Here is a 19,073-nt window from a genome sequence, read left to right on the forward strand (position 1 = left end):
GAACCACGTGGTGGTGGTCTATGATGGATTGTACAAAAAAAAATATCGGCTTTTCCATGGAAGTGTGCCACATTTGCTGTGGTAAAGTGTGTGGCGAGAACAGCGATGATATTGGTTTATCTTTGCGTAGTGTGCGTTTGTGTGTATACGTGCGCGCGTGGTGTGCTACGTGATTAGCAATACATCTTGCTTACGAGACTGTGGACGTATGTTGCGTGCAATAAAACCAGTTGTAGTGATCAGGCACCGATAGAACTTCAGGACCCGTAATTATTGAAAAGGTGAGAATGAATGAGACATGATAATTAGTGAGCGCATGTATTTCAGTGTCATCTGCGCTGTGCGCAGAAAAAAAACTATAAAAAACAACAATCACCTTCGTTTGAGCATAATTTATAGACTGAGAGGTATCGACTGAGATGTTTTGACCACTGCCGAAGCCATGTATGCATTTAACCACGGGACAAACCACTGAAAATGCCTTAAACGCAAACCACTGAAATTATCGTGATTTAACGTAGATCTCAAGGGTCTTAAGTAAAACTGAACTTTTTTTTTTCGTTATTTGTGTATTCACATTTATGGCACGGACTTCATGCCGTGATGATGCACATAAACATGCAAAAGTTGGGTCTTGTAATGTTGAGAGCAGCAAAGGAGGCAGCAGACGCAGCGAAGTTACCGCACAATGGATTATGTACTTCATCAATACTTCTTTTTGGGCGAGTTGGTACATCTTGAGACTTTGGGTAACAGCGCAAACAGACGACCACAAAAAGGGAGACACGGACACACAGGCGGTGACTAACAACTGGTTTTATTGTGAAGGATAGCACACCTTATATATGCCAGAGTGAAGCAAGGGAAAGGGGAAAACATAACAAGGGTAACATCGTGCCAACAACGCAAGCGCAAAAACGCCAACCAAGCGCAACAAGACGCAAACAATTATTTTTCTTTCTAATCTGAACCCCCGATAGCCGCATCCAGAAGATAAAATTCAGCGTCAAAGAGAGCAAGGGAAGGGGTTCTGAAGCACTTGCTACCGAACTTCCTGATGTGGTAAGCTTCCAAACTGATGCGCGCTGTCTTGTCACTACTCTTTCCTAGAATCGTCGTCTCCTTTAACCGGGCCACACAATCAGTGCACTTGCTAACGTGCGCAACTATATGTGCGTATTTGTCATCTCGTTTTTTCAGTTTTAGAGCGTGTTCCCCTAAACGGTCATTGACACAGCGACCAGTTTCGCCGACATAAAACATCCCACAAGACATGGGAATGCAATACACCACTCCAGTGGAACATTTGACGAACGGCGGTTGGTGGTTCTTCTGGCATCCACGTTTACTGGTGTTGCAGATACGTGGGCACAACTTTCCCAGCTTGTTAGGGGCAGAAACACATATTGGCACGCCGTGCCTACTTGCCACCTTCTTCTGATTGTGGGAGAGTTTATGGATGTAGGGGACCACCTCAGGTCTATGTGCCTTCCGGTGATCCTCCGCCGTTGTACTTCCCGTTCCACGCTTGAATTTTTGAAGGAGGGTTTCAGAAACAGCAGTCAAGACCGAGACGGGAAACCCTGCAGCCAAAAGACGGCTTACCTGATTGTTAAAACTGAGCGTCATCTGATGTGGGCACGATTTCTGGAGAGCCGATTCCATACACATCACCGCTATTCCTCTCTTAATTGTCTTGGAATGTGCCGAGTCAGGAATGTGCTTGTTGTGAACGACCCATTTCTGGTCAAAAATTCAGCCGCAGTAGCACAGTTTCTAGAGGGAAATGATCATGTTGGTTTTGGTTTTTCTGTTGACGTGCAGGACTTGTTTTATTCTGTCCCGCAGAATCAACTGTTAGCGTGTGTCAAAGAGTGCATTGAAGCTAACGGCGACGTATCCTTCCAGAACACCGCCGGCGTGTCCGTTGATAATTTTCTGTCTTTATTGCAGTTTTACTTGAATTCTACTTTTATTGTATTTGACGATCAGCCTTTTTTGCAGCGTGATGGCATCTGCATAGGGTCTTGCGTAGCCCCTATTCTTTGTGACATTTTTCTGGCCAAGGTGGACGACACACTAGAACAGGTGTTTAATGGGGGGCTGGTTTTAAAAACTTTTAGGTATGTTGACGATTTTTTAGTGCTTTTAAAAAAGCAGCCTGCCTCCACCTACTCCTCTACTGTAGGTGAAGTTTTATCTTTTTTTAGCAAACATGGACGTGGGTTGCGTTTCACCCATGAACTTCCGGACTCTTCAATTTTACAGTTTTTAGACCTTAAAATCACGTTCTGTGATGGACACGTTTGCTGGGGATACTACCCACGGGCTAAGAAGGAGCTACTGCCCTATGAATCGGCACATTCCAAGACAATTAAGAGAGGAATAGCGGTGATGTGTATGGAATCGGCTCTCCAGAAATCGTGCCCACATCAGATGACGCTCAGTTTTAACAATCAGGTAAGCCGTCTTTTGGCTGCAGGGTTTCCCGTCTCGGTCTTGACTGCTGTTTCTGAAACCCTCCTTCAAAAATTCAAGCGTGGAACGGGAAGTACAACGGCGGAGGATCACCGGAAGGCACATAGACCTGAGGTGGTCCCCTACATCCATAAACTCTCCCACAATCTGAAGAAGGTGGCAAGTAGGCACGGCGTGCCAATATGTTTTTCTGCCCCTAACAAGCTGGGAAAGTTGTGCCCACGTATCTGCAACACCAGTAAACGTGGATGCCAGAAGAACCACCAACCGCCGTTCGTCAAATGTTCCACTGGAGTGGTGTATTGCATTCCCATGTCTTGTGGGATGTTTTACGTCGGCGAAACTGGTCGCTGTGTCAATGACCGTTTAGGGGAACACGCTCTAAAACTGAAAAAACGAGATGACAAATACGCACATATAGTTGCGCACGTTAGCAAGTGCACTGATTGTGTGGCCCGGTTAAAGGAGACGACGATTCTAGGAAAGAGTAGTGACAAGACAGCGCGCATCAGTTTGGAAGCTTACCACATCAGGAAGTTCGGTAGCAAGTGCTTCAGCACCCCTTCCCTTGCTCTCTTTGACGCTGAATTTTATCTTCTGGATGCGGCTATCGGGGGTTCAGATTAGAAAGAAAAATAATTGTTTGCGTCTTGTTGCGCTTGGTTGGCGTTTTTGCGCTTGCGTTGTTGGCACGATGTTACCCTTGTTATGTTTTCCCCTTTCCCTTGCTTCACTCTGGCATATATAAGGTGTGCTATCCTTCACAATAAAACCAGTTGTTAGTCACCGCCTGTGTGTCCGTGTCTCCCTTTTTGTGGTCGTCTGTTTGCGCTGTTACCCAAAGTCTCAGGATTATGTACTTATGTAAGATTTTGCTTTGTACATTCACATGACTGAGACTAATATTAAAGTTAAATTATGGTGTTTAACAACCCTAAGCTGCACAGCAGCTTATGGGGGACAGTGTAACAAAAGGCTCCGGATTAATTTTGTCCACCTAAGGTATCTTACCATGCTCCTAAAGCTGGGTAATAAGTTTTTCGGCATTTCTCCCTAATGTGAATTTAGGCGCCACTACTTGTTACGGCTCCACTGAGCCACCGTGTAGTTGTAGACAAAGTTCATCTTGTATATTGTTTAAAGCTACAGTGTAAATGGGGCGCAAATCAGTGCATTCCCGACAATGCAACACAAGTTTGCGTTCGAAGACTAGTCATTTAGCGAAGTATCACTTTGTCAACGCGAAAATGTGCATCATCTGTCATAAAATGTTTGTTTTCGAGGAGTAATACATTTTTGTAGATGTTTGATCTATGAAAGAGGGGCACTTTTATGAAATCACCACACGCTGACTTACGGGAACCATGCACTCGGCAACAACACTACATTGTTGTACCGGTAAAACGGGGACGATTATACTTCCTAAGCACAGTTCGTAAATGCTGTCACTTCAAAAAATAGCATTATGCTGGACTTACGATCACAGCAGTTGATACACAAGCGGCGCTCTTATGCAGAGAGAACAGGTCGCATGAACGTTTTTTGCCAACCAGCGCCCGCTTCGGAAGCACGGCAGAGGGGAGGAGCCCACGCAGTGACGTCACACTGTTTGCAAACAGGGAGAGATTTATTCTGCTGCTCATCTATTCGAGTACTACATACCTAGTTGGCCGAGTTTTCAAGGCGAAAGCCTTATTTCTCTCAATAGTCAGTTGACCTTGAGCGAAAAGGCGTCGACGACACGAAAGGTACAAAAAGGCTATGAGCCCTTGGCCTTTGGAGGGAGTCGAACTCACGACCTTTGGTGTTAATTAAGGTTATGAATCGTCGACTTCTGGTAGGAGTCGAACCCATGACCTTTGGTTGGAGTCGAACCTTCGGCCTTTGGTAGGGGTCAAACCATAGACCTTGTGGGGGTCTTCCCCAACCCGTAGCGCGTATATTCGCAGCTACATAGAGTTCGGGCGAATAAGGCAACAAGCGAGTCAACTCAACAATGTTTATTGCTGTCGGCAATAAAACACACTTGCAGAGGGAAGTCCGCTCTGTATAATAATAAAATAGGCTTGCCTCGTCGCATGTGGTAGTCACGCAAACGAGGTCTCTCACGGGTTGCAGGGGGTATATCCATATGGGCAGGTAGGTGTAGCGAGGTCAGAGAGCCCCAGGGCCTCTGGGTCGCGCTCTTTTAATACCTTTTTACCTTTTCGCGACGGGAATGTCCTCCTTGCCCGTCGGATACTTTCCCTCTTCCCGCGCGGGCACGATCATCGCGAGAGGCGAGCGAGAACCGGGAGAGGGCAAAGTGCATCTCTCCCATGTCCGCTCGGCTCCCGCTGCGCGCGCTACGCGCGCACGAGAAGATGTCCGCTCGCTCACGCCGAGTGCGCTACGTGCGCAAGTGACGGCGAGCGCTCGCAGGAGAAGGTGCCGGCGTGTGCTCCCCGCATCCTCCACCCCTTAAGAAGGCCCCCGTATGTTGAAGCTGGCACCTAGGGACGTCCGTTTGCCCGAGTACCCGCCGAGGTTGGCGACCGAGGAAGCGTCGGGATGGTGGTGATGTAGCCCTCAGCTGGCGGACACTTGATGCCGACTCCGAGGCGGCTAGTCAGCTGCACTGCTCGGGCTTGGGAGGCGGGCTTGCAAGGCGGCATCGTTGTCGGGGCTCGAAGCTGGCTCTCAGTGCCGTGCCCCAGGGGTCGGCTGCGCTGGAGCGGGTGGTCACCTGCCGGCCGCCGGCTAGCGGTTTGTGTGGCTCCAAGGCCGGCGTAGCGCCGTCAGTGCTGCAAGGGCGTCAGTTGTTCCAGCGCGTACTGCAGGCAATTCACACGGCTGTATCTCGTCTTGCTCTGCTCCTGGAAATTATTAGCAAACTGCAGGGAGCGGCACTGTGATCAGCGTATCCGGGAACCCCGTCGACGTCTGTTACGAAGGGAATGTTCGCAAGCATCATCACCAATTCGAGTTGCAGCACAAGATAATCACCGCACTAGCCCTCACAGCAGTCTTTGGTCAAACCGCATCCCGCATAGCCACGCGTAGAGTGTTCACGCCACATTCCCGTTGTGGCCTGTGAGGGTACTTGCTAGAGCGACAACTCATCGTCCATACTCGGCGCTCCGTGGTCACTAGACGTTCGCTTCCCCGGAAGAAACTACCAAGGTGCCAGCCCAGCGCGGCTGTATGCTCACGCGGTACGCAACGCCACCCGGACTTACGAATGTTCCTCACAGTCGTCGAGTTACGCAACTAGCAGTCAGATTACTTTCGCCTGCTACGCAAATTGTAGCGCGGCTGCGGGCTCGCCGTTCGTGTCTGACTGCTCTCTCCCCCCGATCGCGGTTGAGGGAGGGCCTGATCGTCATCCCACTGCTCATCACGCGGCACGTAGCGTTTCAGGTCGCATACGTGTACCGGTCCGCCGATCGGCTTTCCTTTCTTGTTCTTGAGCCGGTAAACAAGCCAGGAAACCTTCTCTCGCACTTGATATGGCCCGGTCCACTTCGGCGCCAGCAAGGCAGCGAACTGTTTGCTTGAATCGCTGAGAACGTGCTGGCATCGAAGCACCAGATCGCCCACTTCGTAGTGGACGGAACGTTCCGATGGGAGCGGTCCTACTGCGCCTTCTGTTGTGCCCTAGCAGTGCGAAGATTGCAGCGTGCTTCATGTAAAACTTCCGTCATCTTGGCACGTAGATGCGTCGCGTATTCAGCTTGTGCTGACGGCGCGACTGGCATTCCACTGCGATCCGCGAGAACCCTATCCATCGGATTCGGCAGCTCTCTCCCCAGGTTGAGAGAAGAATGCGAAAATCCAGTCGAGCAGTTCACTGTCGATCGCAATGCAAACCCGATCTCTGGAAGGTAGGTATCCCAGTCCTTATGTCTTTCGTTGAACGTGACAAGCATGTGCTTGATGTTGCCATTGACTCGTTCAGTGGGGTTCCACTGAGCATGGTAGGTTGTTGTTTTCTTGTGCTTAATGCCAAGTGTGGCGCATGAGTCAACGAACACCTTTGCAGTGAAGTAGGACGCATTGTCCGTTATCAACTGCTACCAAAGAGGAAATGGAGGGTAGAGGGTATGCATCCTTCTTCGTAACCTCATTCAGCCTGCGGTAGTCTACACAAAGGCGATAAGTATCGTCCTTCTTCGGGACTAGAGCTACCGGGAAGCCCCATTAGCTGTTCGACCTTTCCACAACGGCTGTGTCGATGAGTTCGTATAAGGCGCTGTCAAGTGCTTTCCATTAGTCAAGCTTATCGGCCGAGGATTACATTTCCACGGTGCAGCGTCACCCATGCTTATCCTGTGCCTGACTAGCGTAGTGCGGCCCGGACGGTCCGTGAAAATCACGTCGTATTCGTACAACAGCGATGACAGTCGTGCCCTTTCTCTCTCCGGCAGGCTGTTGACCTTTGACAAAAGTGGGTGCGCTGCCCCTTGCCACACCGCGGCACAATACTGTGCCATTGTCTCTCCGTTGCTTTCATCGCCTTCACCGATTACTGTTTGCTCGCTCGGCTGTGGCTGGGTGTTGCCCGCTCGCGCCGCGCCCGGAGACTGGCGTGTCTCCGCAGGCACGGGCGCTTTTGCGAAACGCTTCAAAGCACCCGTTCTGTTCTCTCGGTAACCTCCGCTGGCGATGTCTATCAAAATACCCGACTTGGCGAGAAAGACTCGACCTAAAATAACAGGCACTGACAGACCTGGAAGATGTACGAGGCATTGTCGCCTGACGCGTCTCTCCCAACGGATCACTAGCCTAGCTGCACCGCTCGATTGTGCTGCGCCGGAAGCAAGGTGGAAAGTGGTGTCACTATCTCTTAAGGGATATTGTTCTCGCAGAGATGATGCAACACCTCGTCACCAAATAAAGAAGCTCTTGTCCCAGTATCCAATAGTGCGGCAAACTTCTTTCGCACTATCGTTAGATCGATGAACGCCTGCGAGTCCGCGACATCTCCTATGCGACAAGCCAAAGGCGCAAGTAAATGGAAATCACTGGTTGTGTTCGAGATCGCTGCCCGGGACCCAAGGTGGATCACCGGCGGCCTCGCCCGTTTCCCGAACCACGTGCTCGACCTCGGCCAGGCATGCTTGCGCAGTCACGGGCGATGTGCCCCAGTCCGCCGCACTGGTATCAACGGCCACAGATGCCTCGGTGGCGTGGGCGCCCGTCGCTCCAATCCGGCAGGCTGTAGCTTCCCCGCTCGGCGGTCGGCATGTGCCGCTCCTCAGTTCTCGCATTAGTTGCAAGTTCCTGCCGCGGCGCACTGCATGCCGCGTTATGCTGTGCTGTTTTCAGCGCGTAGGCGTACGGGTCTAAGGCGCGGTCTGATAATTCCCAACTGCGCTGGACCTGCTCGTCGGCGAACGATGCCGATGCGTCGACCATAGGGGAATGTGAAGCGATCCCGCTGCCATTCCACGCACAGCGAGGCTTGAGTGACAGCGCGGCGTGTGAAGGCGGACGGTATGCTCATGCCGCGAGGAATGTCCCCTTGGATGCGTTGTTGCTTTGGCGGCGAGCTCGTCTAGGTCTTTGAACCTACATCCCCTGAAGCAGACCCCGAAAGTCGGGTGCACTTGCCGTGTGACACGCTCGACTTTCTCGGCGTCATTGGCGAGAGGACTTGCGAGACAATAAAGTTCGTCCATCGCTCGAACATACTCCAGCAGGGACTCGTCCAGATGCTGGGTATGCAACTCCAACACTCTCCTCAAACGCCACTCGTAGTTCGCCGTAAGAAATTTCTCGTGGAAGTTCGCGCGGAACTCTTTTACAGTGCGGGCTCTGTATCCAGCCAGTCGGAACCAACGAGCCGCCTGCTCAGACAGTGAAGCAGGGACCATGCGCGCGAGAAGTTCGGCGTCTGAAAGCCCGCCTTGTTGCTTGCTGATATTACTGCAGACGGTCGAGGTACTCGTTTGCACTAGTGCTATCGTGGTACCTGCTATAGGTAGGCATGTCTACCTTAATTCGTGGTCGCTTGCTCTGTGGCGGGGCCTGCATTGTGTTCTGCAGGGCGCCGGCTAAGCTCTGCATGACTTGCAGTGCATTCTGCAGCATTATTTCGCTCGACAGAATACTACCGCCCCAAGGTTTGGACGCATCCGCAGCTTGCGTCGAACTATTCAGGTGCATATGTGCCTCTGTGTCCGCGGGAGGAAGTGGCGAGGTGCTCGGCGTGTTACGCCTGCCTTCAGGCCTAAACCCTGACAACGTGGCATTTCCGCGATCCTGACTGTTCCGCGTGAAACACTCAAAATCAAAGCTACCGGTTTGTTCGGAAGGTGCCACCGTGTTAGCACTAGGTCTTTGATTATCTGCCGCTACATCCGACAACATGAAAAAATCTGGAAAGTCAGACAAGCCCGTCGCCATTGTTGGCTGTAACTTCAGTAGTCCCAGCTCCAAAAAACAGAAAATAATTTGCCGTGTTGCCGAATTCAAACCACGTTGGTAGCGCCAAATGTGGGGGTCTTCCCTAACCCGTAGCGTGTATAATCGCAGCTACGTAGGGTTCGGGCGAATAAGGCAACAAGGGAGTCAACTCAACAACGTTTATTGCTGTGGGCAATAAAACACACTTGCAGAGGAAAGTTCGCTCTGTATAATAAGTAATAAAATAGGCTTGCCTCGTCACATGTGGTAATCACGCAAACGAGGTCACTCATGGTTTGCAGCGGGTATATCCGTATGGGCAGGTAGCGAGGTAGCGGGTATATCCGTATGGGCAGGTAGCGGGTATGTCCGTATGCAGGTAGATGCGGTTATATCCGTATGGGCAGGTAGATGAGGTAGCGAGGTCAGAGAGCCCCAGGGTCTCTCGGTCGCGCTCCTTTATACCTTTTTACCTTTTCGCGAGGGAAATGTCCTCCTCGCCCGTCGGATACTTTCCCTCTTCCCACTCAGGCACGCGCGTCGCGAGAGGCGAGCGAGAACCGGGAGGGGGCAAAGTGCATCTCTTCCGTGTCCGCCCCGCTCCCGCTGCACGCGCTGCGCGCGCACGAGAAAATGTCCGCCTGCTCACGCCAAGTGCGCTACGTGCCCAAGCGACGGCGAGTGCCCGTGGGAGAAGGTGCCCGTGTGTGCTACCCACAACCTTCAGTGGGAGTCAAACCCACCACCTTTGATGTTTTTTAAAGCAAAGTTATTTGGGCACAAGTAATTAAGATAAAAATTAATTAAGGCACTCGAACCCACAACCTTTGATGTTAATGAAGGCAAAGTTAATTCCTACAGAGTTAAGTAAGATAGAGTTAATTAAGGCACTTGAACACTAGACCTTGGATGGGAGTTGAACCGTCGACCTTTGGATTTAAGAGGGATGACTAAACGAAGTACACTAAGAAAATTAAGGGGGATGACTAAGCGAATTGAAAGGATGAGTAAGCAAATGAAGAGGATGAGTAAGCAAATTAGGAGGATCCATAAACAAATTAAGAGGGATGACTAAGCAAAGCAGACTAAGCGAATTTAGGGGGATGTGTACGTTAAGTGTGTTTTTAATCCATTGGCACTCGGACTTTTGCCTTCAAGTAGTCTTAGGGATAACATAAGAGACCTTGTGAAGTTTCATTTACTTGGCAAGACAGAAACCGCCAGCACCCACAAAGAGTCAAAAAATTAACCCAGGTGAAAATTTCCAACTGGGATCCAACTGGGATCAGCTGGGATGAACTGTTCTAGCTGGAAACCAACTGGTTCCAGTTACACACCAACTGGTCTCAGTTGGAAAGCAACTGGGTAGCAACTGGTTCCAGTTGGGATCCAACTGGAACAATTTCCAGTTATACTGGGAGTGACTGGACCCAGTTGGGATACAACTGGAACTTTGACCAGTTGTACTGGAATCAACAGGTTCCAGTAGAGAGGTAACTGGAACTTTCACCAGTTGTACTGGAATCAACTGGTTCCAGTTGGATTCCAACTGGAACTTTGACCATTTGTATCAGTAGCAATTGGAACCAACTTGAACATTGGCCAGTTGTACTGGTAGCAACTGGTTCCAGTTTGGATCCTAATGAAATGGTTTAACTGAAAGCAAGTAACATGCAGTGCTTGCTAAGACAGCAGCAGCTAGTCCTACTTATACTGAGCAATTAAGTTTGGCAGTTTTAACAATCCTAGCAAACATTCTAATAGAAGTTTGTAATAATTACTCTAATACAGTCTTGTATTAGACCAATAGAAATTTCTATTAGTTGTAGTGATTTACCTATAAGACCAATAGGCCGTGTTTATTAGATTTATTAGTCTTATACAAGCAGTGTTGCGTGTCTACTACAGTTAAACCTGGATATAACGAAATTGACAAATTCCCGAAAAAATTCGTTATAAAGAGGATTTCGTTATATGCAGGTTCGGCACGAAAATTCGAAAATTCGGCTCATAGATATTCGGTATAAAGTCCAAGGGCGATAATGCAGTCGCCGCGCGCCGTATGCTGTATGTGCGAGTGAAAACGTGCGAGAGGAGCCGACGACGGCGTCAGTAAGGGGACGGCCACGCTAGCGGCAAAAAACGCGCGCGTCACGTCATGCCGCGGGGGCAGTTGCCGCGCGTCAGCGCCTTGCTGCGAGGCCACCGTGGCAAGCGCATCTCGCCGCGCGGCAGCGCGATAAGATCTTCCGCGCTCTCCGAACGAGCGAGCAACACCGCGAGCGCTCGTTGTTTCATGCGAGAGACGACGATCGTCGATTGAAAACCCGGCGGCGGTCCGGTTGTGATGGCTCCGTGACGTCACCCTCGTCACTCTTGATTGGTTCTTAATCTCGCGGCATGCGACATTTGCCGCAGAAATGGGTCTCGAACCCATTTCGCACGGCACGCCGCAAAACCCCCGATTCCTGCCGCTTTTGCCGCGCGCGGCATGACGCGTTGCGGCGTGTTTTTGCCGCGTGTTTTTTACGCTAGCGTGGCCGTACCTTAAATCTCCTAAATCTCGCGCGCGGAAGAAAAGCAGAGAGGAAGCGCGCCTTCTTCCGTTGCGCTCGAGACACCGGCGAGGGGGGAGGGATAGCGGGGTGGCATTGTACTGTACTCTGGCATCAACTGCGTATTGTGTGGCGACGCGCAGTCGCGCGGGCCGTATCTTGAAAGCGATGTGCGTTGGGGCGGAGTCTAGCAGTGTAGATGTGTCGGCGGCTCGTAGCTTTGTGCGGGCTGTGTGTTCTCGGCGCTCAGTTTGCGTTGAAGCGATTAACAACAGCACGAAGGTCACTTCGCTCGCTTCTGCAGCGGCGCTTCCACACGCCGCCAGCGTTTGAAAGCGCGTGTCCGCGCTCATCTAGTGTGATGTGTCACAGCGTGCACCAGCGCGTCGGCAACATCAACTGGAAAAGGAGAGAGTGCCAGCTTGGCGGGCTAGACCAGCTGCAGCAAGCGGCAGGATCAGGTTTGAATGAAGGGAGCAATAGACCTATTAGACTAACACTAATAGGCCTGTTAGACTAATACACTAATAGACCTGCTAGACTAATACACTAATAGACCTACTAAACTAATAGGCCTACTATACTAATACACCAATATCTATTAGACTAATACACTAATAGACCTAATAGACTGTATTAGTGTCAATAACCTAATAGGCTATTAGTTTTGTATTAGAATTTTTGCTAGGGACAGCGAATACTTCCCCACGAAAAAAAAAAAAAAAAGTCGCAGTTTCGCCCGAAAGGCGAAGCATCAATTGCGATAGCAAATTAGTAGAGAGCTATTCGGAGTAGGGATAGTAGTTTTATCGGCTGCATAAACATGGACACATCCGCTTACTAACTGAATTAACAAGCGTGGTGTCAGCGCGCACAAGCAAACAAGAGTAGATCACACTGAATGACCGCAGATTACGACTGTCAAAACGCTGGCAGCAAGCGCAGCCGCCGCAGCGGGCAAGGTTCATGCGGTCTATCGCTTCAAAGGAAATAGAGCGGCGGATGCACAGGCGCATACAAAGGTTAGAGTCGTGTGGAGATAAGAGACGGTGCGGGCGACGGCTACAGCCGGGCAAAGTACGAAGGCAGTTGTTGGCAGAGTAGAAGCTGCGCCCCCCCCCCCCCTCCCTCCCGCGCTGCCTTCCCACTTTCTTGCTTTTGCGTGGGAGACTGAGTGGCAAGTTCCCCTTACGCCCGGCTGCAAGATACGCCTTTGGTGCCGGAGCACAGCGTCGCCCTGCCTCCCTCCCTCCCATACCCCCACGGCCTTTCTCGTGACGGTCGCGTTTGCTTTCTGCCGTGTGTTCGCTCTCCATGATAGCGCGCGTCCCCCACGCGCTTTCGCTCGTGCATATGGCGCGCGGTGACGATTTTATAGCCCTTGGAATCCATACGAAACCTCACAGCAACGGCGACACCGACGGCAGAAATCCGGTTGAAGTGTCCATATAATTGCGCAAAAAAACAAAACAAACGAACCACCAGCCGTCAGATCGCGGTGCCCGGTCAGCTTACGAACAACAATGTAATAGCAGCAACCATATTTGTTTGCCGCTGAAGTTTCGTCAGTGTCATATTTTCTGTTGAAGTGCACATAAAGTAAATATTAAACTTTTAATCTAAATTGCTGACTTGATATCACATATAAAAGGCCGTAATATTTAATGACATCAAAGAGCAGTATCGCAGAGAAGGGAACACGGCGGGCGGGAAGGGCATAAAACTGCGACCGTAGTCAGCTGTAGTTGCGCACAGCACGTGTGCAATGGCGGCTGCCATGTCAAGGCGAGGCGTCACGCGAGGCATGCGTGCGTGTTAGTGAATGACCGATGTGTTTGTAAGGAACCCGTAGTGTTAGCGCCTGCATTATCTCATTCGTGCAGTAGTATATTTGGATAGTTTTATCATGGCTGCTGTTATGACTTCAAAACAATGCAAGGCAACTGTTTTACCCCTGTTTTTCACGGCTTTGTGGATCTATCAGTGTGCATCGATGTGCAGTGTTTTACCCGGCGCCGATTTACCATTTCGAGGTAATTATACTTCTTATTTATGCTTCTATGGTACAGTATGAAGTGTTTTCTTCTTTCTTTTTTATCCTGACGGTGGACGTAAGTACTTCTGTACAGTGCCGTCAGGCCGATTGCTGTGCACGTTGCAGCAATGACATGCCTGTTTCCGACAACGCTGTGCAAGATTTCTGTCTAGAGTTCCTTCTATCTGCCTACTGTTTCGATACAACACACATCTTATGTTGATTTTGTGTCTTTAGAATTGTCCTGTCATGTCACGTGGCGTCATTTTTTATTATGATAAACATTTTGAGCTAGCATATAACACACTGTCCTAAAATTAGTTTGGTAATTGCGAAGCCACATTATTCTAATGTGGAAGCAAATATTGCCAGCTTAAACGTTTAGTGGTAGAACTGGCACCCCTGTTTTTATCTGCTTCTATATGTGTGTATTTTCGTGCCCAGGTTTTTTTATCCACTTCCTCAAAGGGACATCCTTTGGTCGAAGTCAACAAAAAGCTCTTAATCAAGATTGCTGACCTGACGAAGATCTCGAAAGAGGAATTTGTAAAATACATTCTGTGCTAATAAAGCTTTTAGCTGTTTACCTGTTTTCGTTATGTATCTGGTAGATTGCAACATTTTCTTTCACACCAATAGACCTATTAGACTAATACACTAATTACTAGACCAATAGGCCTATTAGACTAATGCACTGATAGGCCTAATAGACTGTATTAGTGTGAATAACCTAATAGGCTGTAAGTTTTTGTGTTAGCATTTTTGCTAGAGAATTAAGCAATAACAGCTGAACTGCCTTAGTTGTGTGAAATCCATCAGCAGAATACACTTTTGATAGGCTTCTGCACGGGCCAGTTTAATGGGGATCCAACTGAGATCAGTTGCAATGGGGTAGGATATCCGCAAGTTCAAGATTATTTGAGCTAGCTGGAGCGCATGGACATTCTGGCACATACAGGGACTGGTTTTGGGACTGGGACCAGCTGGCAACTGGGACCAGTTAGGAACTGGTCCCAGTTGCCAATGGTCCCAGTTACTAACTGGTCCCAGTTACCAAGTGGGAATGTGTTCCTTAAACCAATTAAACTGGAACCAGTTGCAAGCCAGTTAAATACCAGTTGCAAATTTTCACTTGGGCATGTAGTGAAAATGGCCAACCAGCACCCCCTTTGTTTGACCTCACCTGCAATAAGATGGGTGAATAAGGCTGAGCACCACAACATGAAAAACCAATAACCAGAGTTAAAAACCATCTGGAGAACTGACCTGGTCTAAACAGAGGGCCAAGACGGACACACAGGCCAAGTCCTTGAGATTGTCCAGAGCGGAAAAAGCAATCAATTCTTCCACAACCGAACACTGTAGTGCCATGACATTCACACGGGGTACATGAAGCCAGAGTTGCACCTGTAAAAGAAAAGTGTAACAACATACAGCCACTGAGTCCAAGAAAAAACAAAATCTATTAAACTAAACGATCACAAGTGCTTGTTTCTTCAAAGCAAAACTTTTTTTGCCTAACCTCACCCCCTTCCTTGGGTCTCCTGCCTGTCCGTCAGATGGTGTCTCACAAATTATAGTGGGCTGATACCGCTGCGATCAAAACTGGGCCAACCCCAGAGACTGTGCAATCAAAGGTGGTAAGTAGAATATATTGCTGGGCAAGTTGTAGGGGGTGCTATGGTGGGCAGATCCTTACATCAGTGCACATGTGTGACCTGGTTCAGACATGCATGGTGGTTTATACCATGAGCCAATCCTGCAGGCAGAGCAATCCTGATAATCTCGATTGTGCTATCAAGCTACAATCACTCAGGTAGAGCATGTGGATCTAGCTTCTTTGTCTCTTCATCCAGGTATGGTGTCTTGCCGAGCTAACGTAGTGGGGGGAATTCCCACAGAGCAGTGGCACAAGGAGAGAAAGCACAAAGAGCATTGTGGTGTCTCATGTACTGAGTCGGAGTACTGAGTCGGGCAGGTTCTGGCTTAGGGAGCCGCAGAGCCACGTCAGTTGGTGCCTCGCATAATCTGGCATGCCATTGCATGCCTGCTTTCAACTTCCTAAGAGCGCTACACCGCAAAAAAACACAGTACAGTGGACTTCCGTGAATTCGACTCTAGTTAATTTATTTTTTCCGTTCATTCGATCCTGAACGAGCATCCCGGTCGATGCCTACCTTTTTCTGTGCTGAAACTTTCGTTACATCAATCCTAAAACTTACCTTTGCTGGATAATTCAAACTTCACCAGTCAACACAAACGCACCTGACCGCCATGGTGGCACCAATAGGAACCCCTTCAGTGGTAGCGTCTGTCTCTGTGAAGCTTAGGGGACAGTGAATGCATTGATCACAAGTCACCTACCATTGAAAATGCTTATTTCCAGTCTGCTGTAGGAAGATTTTCAAGCAATAACTGTAGCTCACAATGGCTGACTGCAGTATCTACCCGATTCTAACAAGCAGCTTTTTTTTTTTTATGACTAGGGTTCCATGGATTTTTCATGTGTGTAAGCAAATCAGCAATGAAGAGAAGAGATACAAACAATCACAATTGAAGCAGTCCTTAATAACAGGCCGTTAACCTATGTATACAGTGTGGGGAGCACGCGTACACTTCTCTTCTGCTGCATACGCTTCTCGTTTCTCGCGTACGCTCGTCGTCGCATGCGCACGTAGCGCGCGCAGTGGGAGCCGAGTGGACACGAGAGAGAGGCACTATGCCCTCTCCCGCTTCTTGCTCGCCTCTCGCGACGCGCGTACCCGCGCGGGAAGAGGGAAGGTGTCCGACAGGCGAGGAGGACATTCCCCTTGCGAAAAGTAGAAAGGTATAAAAGAGCGCGACCGAGAGACCCCCAGGGCTCTCTGACCTCGCTACACCTGACCTGCGCAGCGACTTCAGCAGCTGCCTATGTCCGGCTCGCAACCCTTGGTGACTGGGAAAAGAGCCGGCAATCACCAACGACTACTGTGGATCTCTCCTGCAGGGTGCGTAGGTGCAAGCAATGCTTGCTCATGGCAACGCTCGCTCATGAGCAACACTTGCTAAATCCTGGCATGGAGTAGTGCCGTCGAGTCTGCAGAGCTGCTCCTGTGACCAATGGTATACCCCAAAGACATAATGTGCGTGCGCATGTTATGGACAGTGTGTGGATATTTCCTCGGTGCTGCCACTGCCGCATCTTGTTCACGAAGCACACATTGATGTTAGAACATGTGACATGTTTCGCCGGAGTATGTAGTTATTTAAGGTAGGGGGAATGGTGGCGATGCTCGACTCTCACGCCTCCCCTCATGTTATTTCCCCGTCTGGTTCTCGCGTCTCCGGTAATATGGCTTCGCCGCGTAGCTTTGTGCCGGCGGCAGTCAGTGTGGTTACAGACTAGTACGAGAGATGGCGCGAGTGTTGCGCTGCTAATGCCACTTAACGGCGGGTTTACTCGGGAACAAAAGGGAGCGGGCTGTTCCTATTTTGCTTGCGGTCAGAGAGCGGTGCGGACGTTCCACGCACGCGGAACGTCCGCAGCTTTGGAACGGGGCACTGGAATGGACGAATATGATCATTCGAACGCGCCACCATGCACGTGACTGTACACGCCGACTTAGGCATTGGTGTCCAGCACAGGAGCGAACATATTCGCTCGCTATCGGGTTGTGGTGAGTCGGACTTCCTCGATTTGTCGTGCTCCCATTATACTGAAGTTCAGCATATCAAGGTTCAACTATAGATAGTTAGCCCAAGGAAAGTCTGTGAAGTACCCTAAGAATGCAAATACATTAAAAGTCTCGCATTCATACAAGCACGGCTTGCCTGTTCTGTGTGCGTCTCGTGGTACCCTTCGGCAGGACAGGGTGCTTGAGATGGGTGGCCAGCCGTCGGGGGCGTGCTGCCTTTGACTGCCCTCCAGCACTGTGCCATCAGCCGGCCCAGCACAGTGGTCGGGTGCAGGGCTGCCAGTGTGGGCACCAGGGCCTCAGCAAAGCCTCGCACCCCTTCCAGGAAAGGTGGCGACACCAGCAGCTGCACATCCCCTTGCAGGCGCACCACCACTGCACTACGCAATGACAGCGGCTGGGCCCACTGCTGCTGCTGCTGCTGCTGCTGCTGCAACATACACATGCAAGGACAGACAGAGTGCTATGCGGCAGCAGGGGGCTGGTGCCAAGTTTTTGAAAGCTGCGCTGTTTTTCATTGTACCACAAGTCAAGAAATAAGACCACTGCGACCATAACTAAAATCCACCTTCCAGGAACTTGTTCTTGGACAAGTTGGTGTTTAGGTTTACTGTACATGTTGTTTTTGGCGCAAAGGTCAGAGTATGACGCATGTGTGCTTGGCTTTGAGCATGTAAGATTGAAGGCAAGAGCAGGAACCAAACTGCGAAATTATAGGAAGCTATTGATATAAGAAAGATCTGCTTCCATTGACATCTATCATTGTTTTCTTCTGAAATGTGTTTTTTTAACAAGGCAGCTTTCATGACACTGTGTTTCTGTCACACATGCTCTGTGCTGCTGCGCATGTGTGGAGGTCTTCACCGCTTTGTATCTTGGTCTGGTCCTAAAAGTTGGCATTTCTCTGTGTTTTCCCTGTTCCCTAGCTTCGTTGAGCTCCACACATTGTGCCTACAACAGGCATAGTAAACCATGACACCATGCTACTCTACAACATGTATAGTCAAACCAGTCAAAGTTGAGCAGCAGAACACCCCAGCAGAGCATTTCCACTTTTCAATTATGAGGTACGGCCAGCCACTGGTAAAATCAGAGCCAGCTAATGCTCGCAGGAACTGAAAGATGCAAATGTTTTTACTGAGACATAATTGTCGCTAAAAGGATGCACACAAACCGTAGACATGGCACAAGACAATCACAAGGACACGGATGGCACTTGCTAACATGAAGCTGCCAAGTACCCTGTTCACTAACAATAGTCCTAAATGGTATGCCAGGCTTGGGCGTTTTAGCAGTGAAAAACCAATTTAGCATTGAATCTTTTGTGTAACTTATATTCCTTGATATGCTGTCCAGTTATTGTTTTTTTTTTTTACATATCCTTTGTGGGAGTGCGCATGCATTAATGCACGTGCCCTCCGATATTTCCGAAGCGCCTGCGCGGTTATCACGCAATGTTCACGTGCTCGCTCACGGAGGGTAGCGGGGAGGGCACGTTTCATTGCTCACGCTGCTCTTCGCGCCTGGCCACAACGCCGCAGCCAAGGCAACCAGTTCCCTTCTTTCCCCTTTCTTGGAACCAGGGACACTCCCTCTCCGTCGCTCAGGGAGAAGCGCGATTACCCCGATGCGTTTTTGTCTTTCGGCTAACAAGCTTGTGATTGGCCGCATCTCAATGCAGCCGGGGAGACCGCCGCACGCCGTCCCCCTGCAATGCGCAACCTTTGTGACTGACCGACTGCCCCAGGGCCCAAGTGCAGATTCACGCGAGGTGAGCTGAACCCTTATCAGCCTCTTGTGTGTTTCCACTAGTGTACGGTTTAACGCCTCAGCTGTGCGGAAAGGTCCGCCGCTCTGGTTTTTGTTTGTCCATTTGTTGTTGTTGCCTCTGCTGGTGTATGAAACCCAAGGTGAATAAACACCTCAAGTCAAAGACTCGCCCTG

General features: G+C 49.9%; 1 protein-coding gene across 1 annotated transcript in view; it reads right to left on the reverse strand.

Moving 5' to 3' along the window:
- The window catches only part of LOC119434975 (uncharacterized), a gene marked incomplete at its 5' end in the record, with an annotated part of 83,132 nt that extends 65,573 nt beyond the window's left edge, over positions 1-17,559 (reverse strand). Inside the window, 2 exons of the mRNA XM_037701968.2 lie at positions 14,722-14,862; positions 17,266-17,559. Coding sequence (XP_037557896.2) covers positions 14,722-14,862; positions 17,266-17,559 — 435 coding nt within the window. The remainder of the gene's footprint in view (positions 1-14,721; positions 14,863-17,265) is intronic.
- Between the last annotated feature and the right edge of the window lie 1,514 nt (positions 17,560-19,073).

The sequence above is a fragment of the Dermacentor silvarum genome, unplaced genomic scaffold (assembly GCF_013339745.2).
Source record: "Dermacentor silvarum isolate Dsil-2018 unplaced genomic scaffold, BIME_Dsil_1.4 Seq357, whole genome shotgun sequence".
Lineage (NCBI taxonomy): Eukaryota > Metazoa > Arthropoda > Arachnida > Ixodida > Ixodidae > Dermacentor > Dermacentor silvarum.